This window comes from Plasmodium berghei (genome assembly GCF_900002375.2).
Source record: "Plasmodium berghei ANKA genome assembly, chromosome: 8".
NCBI classification, from domain to species: Eukaryota; Apicomplexa; class Aconoidasida; order Haemosporida; family Plasmodiidae; genus Plasmodium; species Plasmodium berghei.
In genome coordinates, this window is record NC_036166.2 from 544,103 (window position 1) to 565,178 (window position 21,076).

At 23.9% G+C, this 21,076-nt stretch overlaps 4 protein-coding genes across 4 annotated transcripts; 3 read left to right on the forward strand and 1 right to left on the reverse strand.

The window, feature by feature from the left end:
• Positions 1–73: 73 nt before the first annotated feature.
• On the forward strand, positions 74–2,724 carry PBANKA_0812200 (conserved protein, unknown function; the record flags this gene model as incomplete). Its single annotated transcript, XM_034564280.1, has 2 exons — positions 74–2,078; positions 2,159–2,724. 2 exons carry the CDS (start codon positions 74–76, stop codon positions 2,722–2,724), a joined length of 2,571 nt encoding a protein of 856 aa, XP_034421093.1.
• A 1,830-nt stretch (positions 2,725–4,554) lies between these two features.
• PBANKA_0812300 (conserved Plasmodium protein, unknown function) lies at positions 4,555–5,169 on the forward strand (the record flags this gene model as incomplete). The annotated part of the gene is made up of 1 exon (XM_034564281.1): positions 4,555–5,169. The coding sequence occupies one exon, from the start codon at positions 4,555–4,557 to the stop codon at positions 5,167–5,169; it is 615 nt and encodes a 204-aa protein (XP_034421094.1).
• Positions 5,170–6,187: 1,018 nt separating this feature from the next.
• On the forward strand, positions 6,188–15,812 carry PBANKA_0812400 (cysteine repeat modular protein 1; the record flags this gene model as incomplete). The annotated part of the gene is made up of 3 exons (XM_034564282.1): positions 6,188–11,510; positions 11,686–15,201; positions 15,388–15,812. 3 exons carry the CDS (start codon positions 6,188–6,190, stop codon positions 15,810–15,812), a joined length of 9,264 nt encoding a protein of 3,087 aa, XP_034421095.1.
• A 975-nt stretch (positions 15,813–16,787) lies between these two features.
• Positions 16,788–20,551, reverse strand: PBANKA_0812500 (conserved Plasmodium protein, unknown function; the record flags this gene model as incomplete). The annotated part of the gene is made up of 2 exons (XM_034564283.1): positions 16,788–20,314; positions 20,494–20,551. 2 exons carry the CDS (start codon positions 20,549–20,551, stop codon positions 16,788–16,790), a joined length of 3,585 nt encoding a protein of 1,194 aa, XP_034421096.1.
• Positions 20,552–21,076: the final 525 nt, after the last annotated feature.

The window sequence follows — 21,076 nt, forward strand, 5'->3', positions numbered from 1 at the left end:
AAATTATAGAACATCACTGTACTAGCATTAGTGCAAATTAAATACTAAAAATATGTAGCATTTTTTCAGAAAAATGAATATGAGTTATAATGAGTATAATAAAAATGTCAATTTGGTAAATAATGAGGGGGATGATAATAAAATCAAGAAAATGAATATACAAAGCCTACTTTCCAACTCCACGATGATTGAAAATAAAAAAATGTTTTGTAATGGGAATCAAAAATGTTCAAACTTATGTGATTACTTTAATTGTTCCAAAATACCATATAATTTAAAATCTGATGGTGTCGAAAATTCCGAACTTGTTGTTGATCCATGCTATTTTTGCAAATTTGATAATAATGTACTTTGGTCAAAAGGAAACTCAGCATATGATGAATACAATGATGACGGATTTACTAAATCAAGTCATAGCCACGGAAGTGATAGTATTTGCTCATGGGAAAATATTCACGATAAAAATGAGGATCACAGCACTTATAGCGAAGTACAAGACAGTACTTTAAGCGAAGAAATAAATAATGGAAATTGTAATACATATTTATCAGGTTTTATGAATATAACTAGTTTTTATGATAATTCGATTAAATGTTATGAAAAATCTAATAAAATTTCCAAATATATGTCCATTTCGCGCATTGAAACAAATAATAATATAAGAGAAAAACAATTGTCTATGACAGAAAAAAATGTGTGTACAAATAACAAAACGTGTGACGATGATTTTAATCAGAATAACATGACCGAAATTGAAGGATCAGGCTCCAAAAAAAATACCCTTTTAGCATTGAACATTTCTCAATCTTTAAATTACTTAAATAAAGGAACCATGGAGCAAGGTATTATTATTTCAATTGATAAAGATATAGTACTTTCACAACTTGAAAATTTTTCTAAAAAGGTTGATGAAGATATTTTTGATGAAAAAATTTTTAGAGCACAAAAATTAATTGATCATATAAAAAAATATGTAGAATATTATATTAACTATTTTAAAAAAATTAACGATGAAAATATGGTTACAAAACTAACTGAATATTATGATCAAAATTGTACGAATAAAAATACTAAATATAATATCAACAAATTAAAAGTTAATATCCTTTACCATTTTTTTAAATTTTTCCGTTTAAATGAAATTCATACAGCATTGAATGATTATTCTTATTACTTTTCGGTTGATCCTATATACAATTTGTCTACGGGTTGTATAGAAAATAGTCATAATGGAAATATTAATATGGATATTTCTGATAATAACATAATTTCGAATGCTAAAAGACAATCTATACAATCTCTTGTTAACTCAGACTTTGATGGTTCAGTATGCGATTTATCCATAAATTTCCATGGGAATGAAAACTGTGAGCAAGCATCTAACGTTAATTTTTCATGTAGTAATAAAGATAAAACCGTAAATGAGATTCTAAAAAATGTGAATCATTTAAATGATGAAAATAGTCAAAATAATATTGTTAATGCAAAAGTATGTCAAATTAATGAGAGAAATGAATATACTGCTATTTATAATAATGCTTGTAGTAATAATCCAATCAGCTTGAATAGTAGCAAAATACAGGATAACCACGATAATAAAAAAAATGGCAATGTTATTTTAGATACACATTATCACCAATTTTATAATGCAACAAGTATGATGAATAGTAGAAAATTTTCAATAAATAAACAGGATTCAGCTTATGAAAAGGAAATACGTAGTAAAAAGGGAAGTAGAAATATGGTTAATATAATACAAAAATATTCGCGAAAATTTAAAAATTTTAAAAAAGTTAAACAAAACAAAGAAGGATGGATAAAAGACAACGATAAATATTTAGATTTATGGCATAGGATTGATAGTGAAAATAATGTATCGATCCACATTAGGGGAAAACTACCATATGACGTTACCACAATATTGTCCATATTGAATGAAATGGAATTAAGTACTAATTGGGCTCCTTTTTTAACATCAGCAAAAAAAATTCACCCCCTTTCAAATTCCAGTGCTATTATTTCACAGATATACGAATATCCTGTAATAGGAAAAAAACATTCTTTAACGTATTATTTAGGTAAGAGCATTCCCACAAAATGCCTATGCATAAAATTCATATAAGTATATATATCTATATCCACAATACCATTTTTTTAGGAGCTAATTCATTGGAAGAACTTGGATGCATAATATTATGCTCTAAAACCCCCCCAGAATTAGACGCAGACATTTCGTTTTATGACGATTTATGCAAAAAATTAAACATAAATAACCATGGCGAAATATTAAGTGTTAAAGAAATTCCTGTCAAATTCAGAAAAAATAAAAAAGAAGTAACATTTTTTTCTTTTAAATTGCCACAACCACTTCCTAAATCAGAAAGACAAAAATCTGCAGATTTGTGCTTTTTAATATACCCGTTAAGCAATGGAAAATCTACAATTCTTGAATTATTTGTCCATTGTGAAAATGAATATAAATATATCCCAATTAAAATGGTTACCTTTTTCATAAAAAAAATTGTAAAAAATATGTATGCAAATATTGTCAAGGCTTGTAAAAATCATCATATTATGTATTCAGAAATTCGAGTTACAAATTCAGAATTCTATCAATGGCTAGACGGTCAAATTAAAAAATACCTTAAAAATAAATATACAAAATTAATAGACTCTATAAGCTTAGTAAGTTATAATGGTCACGAAAACAATGATTCTATTTAAGCATAGTTTCACGAGGCGATAAAAATTTAATTTTCCGTTTCTTTTTTCCTATATAAGCATAGAGTAAAAATAGGCCATTTATAGAACACGCTCTATGGCGTAGTATAATATTTACAGCCTTCATAAAATGCAAATAAGAAGTTAATATTTATTCTTGTTTCTCCTATTTTTAGTGACAATTAATTTGTTTTGACTATCAAATTCAAATACGTTTTCAACACATTTATTCGTGTGTTCATTTTAAATTAATTTTGAAATAAGTAGATATGTAGGAAAAAAACCTCATTTCTCAATTTATTTATTTCATTTATATTTTATTTTGTTTTGTCTATTTTTCCGTTTTTGAATTAAAATACTATATTCATAAAAAATAATTTTTTTTGAAACATAATATTTTTTGTTGTATTATAAAGTGTGCTTTTCGAGACTTCAAATAGGTGCACATATGCATATTTGTATATATAAATATATATATTTTGTAGATATGCATAGTATTATGATGAATTTTTTTGTATCTAATGTAAATTTTAACACATTCAAAGCTTTACGATTTTTTATGGCCTTATTATTCCATTTTATTAGCTTGATTTTTGATATTCATTTTTATTATGCTGAATAAATGTCCCATTTTTCAATTTAATTCATTTTTTTTATGTAAAATTAATTAACATACACACTTTATGACAATTCTCCCTTTGATCATTCGTTGAGTTAATAAAAAGTATTCAATATTTAAAATGAATCGGAATATATAGCTTGTGAAAAAAATGAATCAAAAAAATGTTTAGCAAGTTTAAAATGGAATACTATAAAAGTGTTTGTACTTCCTTTTAGCATATTCATTTGTTTTTCGACATAATCCTACCTAATGTTACCATGTCTTTATCATTGCTTTTTTTAAACCAAAAACATTATTTCATTTTTATAGCGGTTCTTTGCATTGATATTTTTAAATATCCCAAATTTTCATGAATATATTAAATGCAATCAAACTATATGACATTTTACTATCCTACAATGTATTCCGCTTTTTACGAAGCATTAACTACCTTAAATAATAAATATACAGAAGGATACAAATTTTCCCCTTTTATGAAAATCGGCAATTTACACACTTCCGTTATATTAAAGAAAATTTTTTTTTTTTCATTTTAATTTAATGTGTCATCAATTTAATTTAAAAAAAAATTGACTTGGTGAATTATTAAGCTTATTTTGCTGTTTGAATTTTGGAAAAACATATGGCTTACATTTATATCAAATAATATGCATATAACGAAAAGTGTATACACATATTTGTGCATTTTGAATACAAATATGCTTAAAAATTTTTGAACTCAAATTAAAAATACAATTTTATTTAACATGCATAGCCATACATTTATACTACCATTTTAATTTGTTTTATTATTTTCTAGCGTTTTATTTTTTGATACAATTTTTTGTTTAAACGCTAGCTATATAAATAAAAATAAAATAAATAAAAAATATATATAAAGTTGATATGCGTGGCCACTTAAGTTAAATAGTGATATAAGATTAATTTTCTTTCGAATGTGTGTGTAAATAATATAACACAAAGTTACATGATATAAACAAAAATCCCAACACTTAAATTTTGGTCTTTAAAAAAGTAAAATACATAAGATATAGAATGTATCATATTTTCAAGGACAAGATAAGCTGTAAGAAATAAATAAAATAAAAAGTAAAAATATCAAGCAAACGATCCGCAAAAGAATACCCCAAAACAAAAAACCTCCCTTTCAGAACAGAAATGTTTTAATTTTATTACATTTATGAATATTATTAATAAAAATATTAAAAAATATGACAGAAAAAATATGCCATAAATTTATAAACGAAAATATAAAAACATTATGCAATGAAACATTCGAAAGTGAAAAAAAATATGAAAAGGAAAGTCCTAGTAAAAACATAAGTCTTAATTGCTCATCAAGGTGTGAAGAGTTATGTACTAATATAAATAGCAGATTGCAAAAAATAAAAGATATTGTACACCTTAGATCTGGGAAGCCAAATGTAATTTTAATTGAAACATTAAATTACATTAAAGAGCATATAAAAGAAATAGAAAAATATATTCAAATGCTTAATAAAGTTATTTATGAAGAAAATAAGGCATATTATTATGTTCAAAATATATTTAATGTATTGGACAAACAAAATGAAAATATTCAAAAAATATATAATATATGTAGTCAAAATATTGTAATTACAAAAAACAATAATGAGCTTATTTTCCAAAAGCCAGAAAGTTATTCTTCTCTTTCGGAAAATTTTATTAATAATTTACTAAGTGTATGTAAAGAGGAAAATGAAAATAAAAATAACAATAATGATTGTGAAAACCAAAATGTCGAACATAACGAAATCAAAGATTTTAAAACAAATGAATTTAATAACGAGAGCTTCATAAATTAAGAATATCAAATTGTAATAAATACATAAAAAGATTAAAAATAAAAAGTATTAATACATACAATTTGAAGATAAAATAAAAAATAGTAACGTGCCAAATTGACGATTATAATAATTATGATTAGTACTGCCAATATTAAGACAAACAAAAATGTTTTTATTCTTATTATTGTCTTTCTGTTTTTTTAATTTTCATTAATTTTATATGAAAAAATAACATATAATATAATTTGCCATATTCCTTGCAAATAATATTTAATTGTAACATGCGTTACAAATAATAAACCGTTACATATTAAATATTTTTTTTTTTTTACATTTTTTATTTTTCACAAAAAATGATCAATAATTCCATCAACATTATTAATAACAAAAATGCTAAAACAAAATACGATACACATTTCTTAGAGTATATACGTATAAGAATGTAGAAATATAAATGTAGATATGCTATAACATTTATTTTATGAATAAAAGGTTGTTGAAAAAAAGCAACTAAATGCGAAAAAAAACATGTTTTAAAAGACACTAACAGATAGGACAAATTTAACAAATGGTCTACTTTTAACGATGCATATAAGCATATATTAAAGGAATGTTAAAACCATAAAAAAATATTATGATAGCTTGTTCCTCTATTTAAATAATGTTAATATAATAAACCAAAGGTTGCTGATCATTATTTCATTGTGCCCTTTAAATGCACACATGCGCATATATATATTATGTGCAGATATTTGGTATATAAACAGTTCTAATTTCCTTCGTAGTATTTCTTAAACATGTTCTTACACCTAGAATTGTTAAATAATAATATTATACCCAAATTGTATGAAATAATAAATATTATTCATTTTTATCTGATAAATTTCCCCCTTCTCTTATCATTCATATCGAAAATATCTCATCCATAAACAAAAAATAATGTGTATTGTACATATGTATGCATTTTTATAAGATATTAATTCATTTCTTTTTTTAGAGCTGTGTGTATATATAATAGTAAAATATATAGAAAAATATGCTGGTGAAATATGCCAGTATCATTATAATAAGTTGGCTATTTGATGCATTTACTTCCAGGAAAAAATATGGAATAATAAAATTTGAGAATCTATTTAAAAAAGCATATGAAAGCAATGAAGAATATAAATGCTTTTCAAAAAGGGTATTAGCTAATTTGATTAAGAATAACCAATTTATTGAAAATAAATATGAAAGTAAAGAAACATTAAATTATCCTAGAACAATAAATTATGAAAAAAATGGAAGTATTCATGAGGATACGAAGAGAGCTAAATATCCTATCACTATGTTTAAATTTACAGAAAATTTGAATCTCTTAGTATATACAAATGATTTACAGTTATATAGCTCTTTACACATTTCACTGACACAATACTGCTATCCAAAAATAGCTAGATGTGATAGTAATTCAGGAGGATGTTGGTGCTATAATTATTCGAAATCGTTGATTAATATTAATAAGCATAAATGCCTAGACAATTGTGGAAATTTTGTAGCATGTCGAAGTCCTTTGAAATTAAAACATCAGGAACAAATACCTCATACGTTTGTATTAAATAATAGAGCAAGAACTTGTATTGTTTCAAGTATTCAAAGAAAATTAAATAATTTGTGTGGTAAAAATAAATTGTTCAGAATGAATGGATCTACATATTATTGTATACCAAATAATAATATAGATATGGGCATATCTGGCAATTATTGTATAAGTGATATTAGAAGTGTAATAACATGCAACGGATTTATAGGAAATACCTACTTATATTTTATAGAAGAATTTAAAATCATTGATAAAGAAATTTTTGACAATACAATAAATAGTAAATGTGATGAACATATTAGAGCCAATGGTGCAAATTATTTAGGTTGCCAGAATCATTCTATTTCTGGAAAAACTTGCTTGCCGTGGAATACGATAAATATAATACAAATAAGTGAACAAAAAGATATAACACATAATTTTTGTCGAAATTTTGAAGAAAAAGAAACCATATACTGCTTTGTCCGTTATAAAGATTTTATTTACAGAGAATTTTGTAAAGTTAAAGAAAGTATATTAACTAATAACAATATTACATATTCACAACAGGGCGATTTTTCTTTTGATGTAACAATGAAAAATGTTTCTGATTTTTATATACGACTTTCTAATAATAGTTGCAATAAGCCATTAAGTAATAATAATAAATTAAATTTTTATTTTAAAAAGAACTATGAAATTTATAAATATCATGAAATTGATAACGAAATAGCTTTGACAATTGTGTTTATAAAACAAAATTACCGAGCAATTGGTTATTTAACTAATAATGATATTTTATATATTTGTGCGTGCTATAATGATTATTATAAATCAGAAGTCTCAACCTGTAATAATACAACATATTATACACAAATTGGAAAATTAAATTTTACGAAAAAACTTACTAATACATACTCTAATATTTTATACATAGATGAAATTAACCCAATATTTATTGAAATATTTAAGAATGTGATACAAAATAAAGAGCTATATATCATTAATGCAGATTATTCATATCAATGTGATAGGCTATCAGGTTTAGAAAACAAAGTGCATATGCTTTCGGAAAAAATATTAAATATAAGTATAGCACATATGGCCCAAAAAATTAATCCTCCTTTAAATCCTTCCAAAAATAATTCGTATATTTATGAATATGGTAACATAGCTTATGATTTAAAAAGTTTGGTAACTAACTTTAATGAGAGAAAATTCAAACCAAGATATATTGAAGGCGGACCTAAAACATATAACATACTCATGAATAATCCCATTGAAAATAATAATAAAAATGCCAACGAAAAAATAAATGAGATGCTTAAAGACATAACCATTCAACAGATTAAAAATTTACAAAAGGGTAGTAATATAATATGCATTAAGCATAATGATAATCACCAGGAATATTTTTCCTACATAGGAAAAATAATATATACTGGTATATATAATTCAAGAGATAAATATATTTTAAGAAATAAAAATAGTAATAACAATGATAATTCCATTTATGAAAATATAATATACATCAACGATTCTTATTACTCTATTTATAATAATTTATTTTCAATCAGCCCAAATGCCTGCTCGCAATTCAGTGAACATTTAAATAATGCAAAAGTTATCCAATTAACCAACGAAAAGTACATTAGTAGATTTAAAAATGCGATTAATCTTCCTTTTTCTTACAGCTATCACAATAATAATAAATTCCTATCAATATATTTTTTTGAAAAAAAAAAAAATTTTTTTTTTTTTACACTTAAAAACACGTTAAATATAAAAAAGGATTTAGTCAATTATTTATGTCAAAAAATTGATAATTTTGAAGTATTTAAATCAAATTGCCTATTCGTATATTCCTCTTTTAATTTGGTTTATTATATAGAATTTGCACACCCATTTTATATATATACTATCCCAACAAACATTCACAATAACTATATACAAAATGATAAATCTTTTGATGTTCTGAATCATTATTTCGATTTTAGAAATATCGATTTTATAAGCCATAAAACTAAAATACTATCTTTATGGTCTCATCAAAACGACAATTTAGTATCTTTATGGTTGATTTCCTCGCAAAGTTTGACGCCATTTTTTTTGGCTAAATATAATATAAACTCTCCAAAATATTCTTTTATATATCTAAAAAAATCAAATGAGGTGTCTACTCGTGATTTTAAGACGGCTTCCACTTTTGATAATATAGATTCTCCATCCATTTCAAAAACGGTAAATATAACACCTACTTTGAATTATAAATCAAATATCCCAAAAATAGAAACAAATGCAGAATGCGTGGCAAATATATATACATTCAGCGAAGGTACCCTAAGGATTAATAAATATGAAACGACGGATTTTTTCATTCTTAATAGTGTAAAAAGCATAGATTATGTAAACATTGTTCATGTATCTGATATTATTGCATTTACCTTTGATAATGAACCATTTTTTTTATTATTGTTTAAAAATAATAGAATCTCTATATTAAATAACAATTTAAATAATGTAGATATCTCTAATAATGATTTTAATATGCACGCACACGAACAACCTATTAAAATAAAATGTAATAAAGGTGATAAAAAATTGACATGTTTTGTTTTATATAAATATCATAAAATTCTTTGGATTGATCTTTTATTTCATTCTAAAAATTTAGTAAAAAAAACTCAAACTATAATAGAAAAAGAAAGCAGCAATATAATTAATCCAAGTTTGATCAGCTTAAAGGATACACATAAACAAAGAACGGGAGCACGCAATTTTCTTGAAAATCAAATTAAAAGACCAATCTACAATATCGAAGTAAAATATATATATAGATATGATGAGCAAAATACAGAAATATTATCTGATATTTCTAACGATATGGTTATTGCCGGAAAATTAAGCGATTATGTCATTTATATTTCTAATAAAGAATCCAATAAAATACACATATATTTTACGGATAGTTACAAAGAAAATATTAGTTATTATAAATATATAAAAAATGAATATATATATAATTATAATATTATATCCTTATCTACTTATAAATTTCGAGATACAACCTTTATTAACTCACATATAACTAAATCAACACATAGAACAAATGCAATAACTTCTTTTGCTCATGAAAATTTAGTTGTTACAAAAATTAAATATAATTACAAACCATGGTATATTTACAATGAAAAAATAACGATGAAACCCATAATTGAAGGTGATAAAATTCAAGTCAAATATTTTAGCATAAAGTATAAAAAAAATAAATCGAGGAAAGATGCATTGCTTATTGATAAAAAAACTGGTGTCGTCGAAATAATTCTTAGTGAAGATGGTAATCAAAATAGTAATAATAAAAAAGACGTCGTTAATATAGAAGTTGTTATGCATGGACTATTTCATACTTATACAACTGAAATAGAGTTTAGTATTGCATGTGAAGATGGCCATTATCATAAGCATAATAAATGTCATCCCTGCGAAAAAGGATATTATAACAATTTAAATGAGATAAAACAAAATAACGAAAAATATAAAAAGTGCACAGCTTGTGGACAGAATCGAACTACTTTAGACAAAAAAGAAAAATTTGAAAAAAATTGTTTATGTGACTTAGGATATGAATATATAAAAAATCCTAATAACCCACGTAATTTTATATGCTCACCTTGCGTTTATGGGGAATACAAAGATGTTATTTCAAATGAACTGTGTAAAGGAATTGTATGCAAAAAAAATGCCTCATATCTTATATTAGATAAAAAAAGTGTCGATCCAAGTCAATGTCTTTGTAATGGGGGTTATTATTTACGTTATGATAAAAATAATAATGAAATTTGCACAAAATGCATAAATAATCATTATTGCCCTGATAATGACAATTATTATAAAAAGTGCCCAATACATAATAAAACAGAAGAAATTAAGAGAACTGATTTCGAGACTATAAATAGCTGTTTATGTGAAGAAGGATACGAACCGATTAATATGAACAAAATAAAAGATACCAAATCGAGGGATTACCATTATTATAATATTTTTGTAACAAAATATAAAAATTTATCATACATAGTTAATGACAATAATATATGTATGGAATGTAATTTAGGATTTTATAAAAATAATATCTCTTCTGAAAAATGCATTAAATGCCCACGAAGTTCAACAACTACAACATATGGTTCTAAATCTATACAAAATTGCAATTCGTGTCATAAGGGTTATTACAAAGATCAAAAGCAGGTTTGCTCTAAATGCTTACCAAATCATTTTTGTGTTGGCAAATCACAAAAAAATGATAAAAATAATATATCGCAATATGCTGGTGATGCAATTATTTGCCCAAATTATTCTGTAACCTTGCAACCATATGAAAATAATATTTCATTTAAAAACTGTTTATGCATAAAAGGATATGAAAAAAATTTTCAAGACTTTTATAATATAAATAATCATTGTAAAAAAGCTCCTTTAAATTTTTATAAAGATACAATATCAAATGATTTATCTATTCCTTGCCCTACTAATAGTATAACATTAAATACTGGAGCAACCTCAATATATAACTGTATATGTGATAAGGGTTTTTTTTATGATACAGTATCATATTCATGCGTAAATTGCCCACATGGATATTATTGTTCTGAAAAGGATATGACAACAAAATTAGCTCCCCCAATAAAATGCCCAAAAAACTATACCACAATTTATAAGGGTTCATACAATATATCTCATTGCGTGTGCGAATCAGGCTATACTGTGAACACTGTAATAGTGGAACATTCCAGTGAGAATGGTAGGCATCAAACAATATGGAGCGTTCTAACAAATAATATATAGAGAGAAAGATAAATAAATCATATAGTATATAAATTTACATAATTAGAGTTTAAAAAATGTTATTTCATCCTGCTCTTCATGGTTCATATAAAATACCTTGTGTACAAATAACTTTTTCCCCATCATTGCAGGCATCATAGAATCTCACGAAAGCGCAAAAAACAAAATAAAACTTCAAGCAAAAAATAGAACTTCAGTATGCGTTAAATGCCCTCAATCAAGTTACAAATCCAAAATATCAAATGAACAATGTCACAAATGCCCTAAAAACTCGAAGACATTAAAAGACTTCAACAATTCTGATATATTTTTTTGCTTATGTACTATGGGATATTATACAGATAAAAAAGAATGTAAACCTTGTTGGTTTAATAAATTATATTGTGAAGGGGAAAAAATATATCAAATAGAAACGATTATTTACGATGAAATTATTAATCTTATTCAAAAATATATCAGGCTTTTAAGTGACATATCTACCAAAAAAAGTTTTATAAATACAATTATTAATGAATATATTAATAAAGGTCTGATTTCAGAAATTACTCATATTAGTATGATGGAAAAGAGCAGAAAAAAATCGGGAAACAATATTCAAAGCATAAGAAAGGCAAAAAAGGATAGTGAAATATATGCAGTTAATATATACAATCGTTTAGGGAATATAATAACTAAAGACAGAGAATTGAAAACACCAAAAATTAACAATCAAATCAAAAAAATTGAATTAGCTAAAAGTATAGAAAACAAAATTATTGCGAATATTAATTCCAAATTGACACTATTAAGTGAAGGAAACAAAAATATTGATACCGATACAAGCATACTAGCTAACCTTTTTTACAAAAGTTCGGAAAACATAATATATATAAAACATCAGAAATTAATAAATTGCCAGCGGAATACAGTAATTCCATTGGGGGTTGATTCATCTCAAAATTTTGATGATTGTAAATGTAAAAAAGGTTATTATTTAGAAGATAGAATTGTTTTAAAAAACATAAAAATATGTAAACCATGCCCAGAAGGTACATTTAAAAATTATGATGGGGATGTTAAAAAATGCATTTCATGTCCTCCTAAGTCGACGAGTATTAAAGGATCAATATATCCTAATCATTGCTTTTGCAAAAATGGATTTTTTTATAGTAAAGACACATGTTTAGAATGTTTAGAAGGTGCTACTTGCAATGGAGGATTATATCCTAATGCAATGAAGAAAATAAAATTAGATATAGAAAATGTAAATACAATAGGACCAGATGACCATGTAAAACCAGAATCTAAAAAAGGATATTATTTAGATGAAAGTATAATAAATATTATAGATGTAAGTGAATGGAGATTTATAAAATGCCCAATAAGTGGTGCATGCTTAGGGAAAAATAATTGTCATAATACTATGGATAATTATTTGTGTATTGAATGTAAAAAAGGCTATACCAATAGTTTCACAAAGTCAAAATGTGTAAGATGCCCCAACAATATTGCAAATATCATATTATTACTTCTTATATATATAATTTTTTGCTTTATTATTATAATTATTTCCTACTTAAATATTTCCTCTGGATTTTACAGAAGATCTATTCATTCTATTATTATAAAAATTGCAGTTAACTATGTTTCTAGTATGTTAATTGTGAATATTTTAGAAGACACATATTTGAACTTGCCACCATACGCTTATGATGTATATAATAAAATGACCAATATACTAACTAGCGAAAATCAGAAAAAAAAAATAATAAGTATAGATTGTCTATTAAGATATTATTTTAATTTGACATATAATGATTCCTTTTTTTATACAAGTCTATTTTTTTTTCTAATACCTATATTTTTAATGCTAACCTTGACTGTCATATTATTTGTGATATTAAAAATATATACCATTATTCAAAAAGAGGGAATAAATAATAAATTAAATTTATTAGGAATGGCAAAAAAGAAAAATATTAGTTTTTTGGTTAATTCTTTGGAAGCAAATTACAAAAAAGAAAGGTTTATCATGATACTACGATATATAAAGCTTCCTGATAACACAATGTCGGATAGTATATTAACGTTTTTTGAGGATATGATACCAATTTATGCTACATTTTTATTTATAATTCATGCAAAAACATCTTTGCGAATGCTTCAATTGTTTGATTGTAGTTATATCCGATATACAAAAAAAATTTCAAAGTATATACTAAATAGCAGCAGTAGCGTTCAGTGTAATTTTAAAACCAATGATTATTTAAAATTCTTTATATTAGGTATATCCGGAACTGTTTTATGGGTTTTAGGCATACCATTTTTAGCCTTTTTTGTATTATATAACAATAGACACAATTTATTTCATGAAAATATTCGCATAAAATATGGATTTTTACATAATGGATATTTACCTAATAGATGGTATTGGGAAGTTGTTGTTTTTATTCGTAAAATAATTGTTCTTTTTGTAACTACTGTTATTGTTTTCCCTTCGAATAAAGAAAAAATTTATAAGTTATTAATTATAACTTTTGTTTCGATTTTTTCTTTGTGTATACATTTTATTTTTCAACCTTTTGATAAAAGGAATTTTTTTATATTAAATAAACTAGAAAATTTTAGTTTATATATTTGGGTATTTACTATTATGATTATTTCAGTTTTAATGCATGTGAATTTAAATGAATTTATTAATTTGTTGGTTTTTTTTTTCATAATTCTTCTTCATACAATTTTTTTTATAAAATTACTAATCTGTTTATTTTATGAATGTATTAGTAATCTTAGGGCAACATTCCATTTTTGCAAAGTTCCCTTTATTAATTCATGCGTTAAAATGCTAATTCAGATTGCAGAAGCAAAAAAAAAACAAGAACCTCGAGTTTTTTATGATAAATGTTCACGCCAATTAGCCGTCGTACTTCCGGATAAGGCTTTAATGGAAGGGAATCGAATAAATATTTATGCGATAGTTCAAAGTTTTTTCAAGAAATTTATAAGAAGTAATTATTTACAGTATTCTGAATTAAATAAATTCGAAAATCAAACAATAAGCACATATGAATCTGAAGATAAAGAAAAGATAAAAGTGGTAAATTTGCGAAGTTATGAAAATATAGAAAATTATGGCAATTGTTACAATGAAATGATGTTTAGAAACCAAAAGACAGATTTATCCAACTTTTTACTAAAAAATACTAATCTTTCAATATACGGAAAAATAAAGAATGAGCATAGAATGTTTGCAATAGAAATATACAAAGAATTGTTAGACATATTTTTAAAGCATGTAACTTTTACATATATTCCGGATACCCTTTTTGAGTTTATTTTTAAAATTTCAGTTAACATTGGGAAATTTATTGATAAAATAGACAGAAACGATAAAATATTCGAATCATTAGATCAAGAAATCAATATTAATAATATAACCCAATGGTCACTTGAACGAAAAGACAATTATTATCAAAGTGGACAAATAAAAAAAAATAAAATGAGTTTTATAAACAATTCAATGCCTAATTACGATATAGTTAATCGGGAAGCGAATTCATCAGATTGTTCATTCCCATTTTATTGCGAAGATATTGAAAAAGAACAAATTATAAAAAGAAAAAAAAAGGAAAAACAAAAGACGAAAGATGAACCTAAAAAATTATACAGTAATATGAACATAACAGAGTGGAGAACTCTGTAGAAAACAAACGAATAGCTTCATCAATTTTTGTTTTTTTTCAAATCTTTACATTTTCATGTTTTGTTTCATTTTATTATTTCATAAGACCATCATAAATTTTATGTTTCATTCAGTTACCCTTAATGCACACATTTTTCTTTTTTTTATGCAGTTTCAACTGAGGAACGGAAAAAATTGTTTTCTTTTTTTAGCGATGACTTATTAAAAAGCCTAATTCATTTATCCACGTTTTATTTCATACTTATAGAACTGAAGATAAAATATTTCCGAAAATTACCATCCTATTTTTACTTATTCAAACTGTATAAGTTATTATCAAAAAAACGTGAAATGAAAAAACTTAAAATGTTAAATAAAAAGTTGGAAAAATATAAAAAATTTCCTCATGATAATGAGACACCAATAAATAATCAAGATAATGATGGCCTTTTAAAAAATGTTAAAAAAGATATACATTTACTATACAAAGAATTTAAAGAACTTTCTAAAATAATGAACCAATTAAAACATGAATATCTTAATGTAAAAGAAGATGATAGTAATCAATCCCGATCCAGTCAATTCGAAAACGAATAATTAAGGGAATCATTTCATTAAGTAATTATTATTCTTTTGAAATTAATTTATAAAAAAAATAATGATATTATTAATTATTTATGGAAATTTTGACTCCAAACATTTTATTCTCATTCTTTTCACTTTATATGCATTTCACACTATAATCAAATTAAAATTTACTTGTGCAATATGTCTTATAATATTTTTTTTTTCTCAAAAATAAAGATAAAAAGAAATATATTTTTTACTTTAGTGTTGCAAAACACATGAATATATATATGCATACATATTTAGGAATGTTTTCCATTTGACTAAATTTTATTCTATGCAATTTCATCATGTGTCTATTTTGTATTAAACTGTTTTATTTTATATGTATAACATAAAAGAGATTTAAATTCACATCAAATTATATGCATATACATAGATATTTCATTTTTACCCTTTTCGGTGATTTTCACTATTTGAATAGTTACATAGCTAATGAACTGTAACTCTTTTATGTACTACATTTTATCGTTTCATATATAGTGGATTTATTACAAAAAAACAAAGCAAAAGCTAATATATATTTCTACATTTATTTATTCATATGTATATATATTTGTTTACCTTATGCATATAAAGCTAGAATAAGTAACTTGGCATACCATGGAAGAAGTTCCATGGTAAAATCCTCTAATTTGATGAAGAACAAAATAGTGGTAATAATAAAGTGATAAATATATTTTAAAGACAAACATAATAATTCGTTATATTGATGATAGCAGTAAAACGAAAAAAATTTGAGAACAAATTAAAAAGCTATATAAATGGGCTACATAAACTAATGTGGGCAAATAAAAATATAATAAAAAAGCTAGGAATAAGACAAATAAACTGTGTATATAAATTGCATAAATGAGAAATAAACAGATTTATTCAAATATAATCACAAATATCCACGTATTTAGAAAATAGTAAAATTATATATTGTATCCTTTTCGCCCATTTTTATTTTTTAATTTTTTGACGAACACTTAAAAAATAAGGATGATTGCTCACCACTTCGTATTGTGGGTTTAAAAAAGAAGAAGCATTTTCGATACAAAAAGGAGGGATATTTTTGTAAGATTTCTTCATATTTGAAGAATAGGAATTTAAATATATATTAATATAATTATATTTATTATTATTGTTATTATAAAGACATTCCTTTATAGATTTATTTATGTTATTAATAAACTGCTTAAAGTATCCAGTTATATCTATATCTTTACATTTTGTGTTAAATATATTGAATTTAAAATTTATAAAACGATTATTAATATTTATTAATTCTGTATATTTTTGAACAAGTTCTTCAGAAAGACTGTAATTTTTTTTGACTTCTTCAATATTTTTCATTCCTTTTTTAGCTCCTATAATAATTTCATTCTTATCTGTGTATTCAATATTTAATTCTTTTTTTAATAATGAATTAATAAGTATATATTTATTTTTTTGAAAATTATTAAAATCAATTTTGCAAACATCTGGACAGCAAAAATTCCATTTTTTATATTTCATATCATATGAATTACGCTCAATGTGTTCCACATTTTTATTAGTATAAGAAATGTAAATAAAATATATCATCAAAAAATCAGAATATAAATAGAATATATAATAATATAATGAATAAGCAGATATTTTACTAATTTGTTCAGAACTATTTTTTGAAATATTATGTTTTTGTAAAGTATTTAATAGTTCTTTGCAACACATAGATAAAGCATAATATGCAAAGCCGTATTCTTGATCTGAATGTAAATTTATATAAATACTTAAACAATTATAATCAATTAATATATTATTAACAAGTGAATTAAAATAATTTTCTATACTGCTTACTTCCTTTTTCATATTATGTAACGTAAAATAACAAATTATTATTCTCATTAAGGTATATAATATATGTATATCTTTATGAAAGTTAAATAACTTTGCATGCTCTCTAGCCCCTAATAAAAAGGAATAATTTAATATTTTCGATACAATTATTTGAGCATAATCAAAAAACAAATTAAATATTTTGCACATGATCAAAATTTTTAGTCGTTTTTTTGTTACACTTTTCATATCTACACCTTTATCATATATATTATCATTAATTGTGATTGTATTTTCTTTATTCAAATTATCAACTTTAATGACCTCCTTATTTTCATTTACTTCATATGAATTTTCTGATGGCCCCATTTCAAGATTATCAATAAAATTGTCGAGTAAAATTAGTAACTCTATAGAGGATATATCTTTTTCCATGTAATTTATTAAATAAGGAAAATAATATCGCAATTTAAGTTCAAACATTTTTAACCATTTCGAATTAAATACTTCTTTTAAAAAATTATTATATTTATCACAATCTTTATAATTCAACATTTTGTCTATTTTTAGAATTTCGGAAATTTTAAAAAAAAACATTTCATGGATATGAACAAAATTTATAAATAGAATTATCAATGATGGTGAAAATCCAAAAAATTGTAAATCATTAAAAATTATATTTTTTACATAAAAATTTGAATTGCTTATCTTTTTTGGATAATTATTTTCCTCTATATTTTCTAATATTGCGTATGTATCACTAAAATATAAATTTAGAAAAAAATTAACAAATATATTATCTTTGATATTATTTTCTAATTCTTTATTCATATTTTTATAACATGGATATTTATTTTCTTCTTTTATATATTTATTTAAAAGCATCCTATAATAATTCTCAATAACTTCAGGATCATGAATATCAAACATTTTCTCGTTTTCTCCTTCATTCTCTGCTTTTTCTTCTTTTTCTTCTTTTTCTTCTTTTTCTTTTTTTACACATGGCTCTGCGTGATTTTCAGAGGGAGAATTTGATAAATCGACTACATCATTCTTAATAATTCCTTCATTTTTTCTCCCTTCATCTTTCATGATTTTATTCCACTCTCCATATGACGAAACCCCTTCAGTTAATTCCATTTCGTCATTAACTTCTCTCTTTTCAAAAATATCATCATTTTTACATTCATTTCGATTTTCTTCCTTGTTCATATTTCCAATTAACTGATTCATTCCCTGAGTGTTTCCACCTTTATTTATTTGGTGTGCTAATAAATTATATTCCATCCCATCAAAACGTATCTTTGACCTGTCCATAATTTGATATAAAACAATTCTTGCTATCGATTTTGTTAAAATATTATTGCTATTCGAATAATATTTTATATAATGAATAATATTAACAATATCTAAAAAAATCGACTTAGAATTTATATACTCGAAATTTTTTACTATATACTCTATATCTATAGTTATATGCTCATAAAAGGCATAAACCCCTTTCACAGAGATATTTGTATCATTTTTTGAGATATTGTTTAATTTATGCATTAAAAAAAAATTATTAAAATATTTGTAAATAATACTTTTATTATCATCAAAAATGTCATTTAAAAAATTTGCGTCTTTATTTATATCATTTATACATTTTAAGATTTGGGTGCAGTCATCTTTTACTGTTTCAAAATTTGTGTCAGATGTTTCAGATGCTATTTTGCTTAGTATAGAAACAAAATATATAATAAATTTAACTCTTTTTAAAATCATATAAATTAATTTATCATTTTCATCTATCGACACATTTCCTTTCTTTGAGCTTTTCCCTTTTTTAGAAAATTTCACATTTTTTGTTTCTTCAAATTTTATCAAAAACTTGTTAAAGCATAGTTTTATAAGAACCATATTTTTCAAAATGTATGAACGTTTTTTTCGGCACATATATATTAATGTCTCACTTATTTTAAACAAGCCACTTTTATAATCGTCTCTATGTATTAATTCATTGTCTGCTAAAATTTTATCAATTATTTCAGTACTAGAGCAATAACAAATTAAAAAAAGTTGAAAAAAAATAAATATATTATCCTTTATATAATTTTCATTACATATTGATTTATATTTTTCATTTCCCCAACTTTCATTAGCATTGTTAATATCCTTTTCATTATTAGTTCCATTATAACATATCTTATTTTTATTATCAATTTCATCTTTATTTCCTTTACCATCCTTTGGTGGGGTTGGTGATTTTCTTCCATTTTTCACAAACATTATAAAATCATTGTTTGAAGTTTTAAAAATATCAGTATATATTTTATCAGCACAAAAATTGTTAATCCATTCCCCAAAAAAATTTTCAAAAAAATAGGGATCATTATTACAAGGGATTATATTTGAGTTGTGCAAATAGTAGCAATTTAGGATCGATAAAAAAGGGTGGCTTCCCTCAAGCAACTTTATTTGCTGTAATAATAAAGAGTCCATGATTATTATAATATGATTTAACTCTAATTTTTTTGTTAAATACCCTTTTTTTTCGCACTCTTCTATCGTTATTCTTTTTTCAGGGTTTACTCCTACATCTAATTTTTCATTTCCTATTTCCCGAGAGCACATATGCTTTTCATATAAAAAATTTTCTACTTTAATTTCTTCATTTTCTTCCAAGCCTAAATATGAAAGAATAAAAATAGCACATTTTATTAGATGTCACTATTATATATATGTATATGAGTGCTTATATATGCGTAAAATTATTCGCATATATACACAAAAACGACACGCAGTTTCTCATTTTGTTTTCTTTTCATTTCAACATGTTCACTTTACTGTCAAGAGGAAAACATACCTTCTACATTACTGTAAATAAGATTAGAACAATCTATATATTCTTTTTTTTCTCCCATATTTTGGTATATATTTTTTCATGTCAATTACAGCCAATATACTCAAAAGTGAAACAAAAGTATTACTAGGAATTATCTATATTTGTGCATATAAAATTGCAATTACAAACACATTATTTAATAAGCATATTTTGATGCTTAAATAATTCAAACATAATTAATATTATATATTATGTAGTTAATGTTTCGAGGTTCTTTTCTCTTCTTAAAGCATGTTATTTTTTGATTTAAAAAAATTATATAAATACAATTAAGAAGTTGAATTTTTATTCGGGGTAAAAAAAAAAAAATGAATATTTTTTTAATCTACAATGAGCGAGGTTACGTGTTTGAATTATAATTATATATATGCTTAAATACCACATGATAATAAAATAATAGGTAAAGAATAACTGAGAATTTTAATTAATATATTTTAAACATTTCAAACACGTACCACATAATAATTACTACTATTCTATTGTCTTTCGCATTATTCTTATTATTTCCCTCATGTTAGGAGTAAATTATTTTTATTGGAAAGTT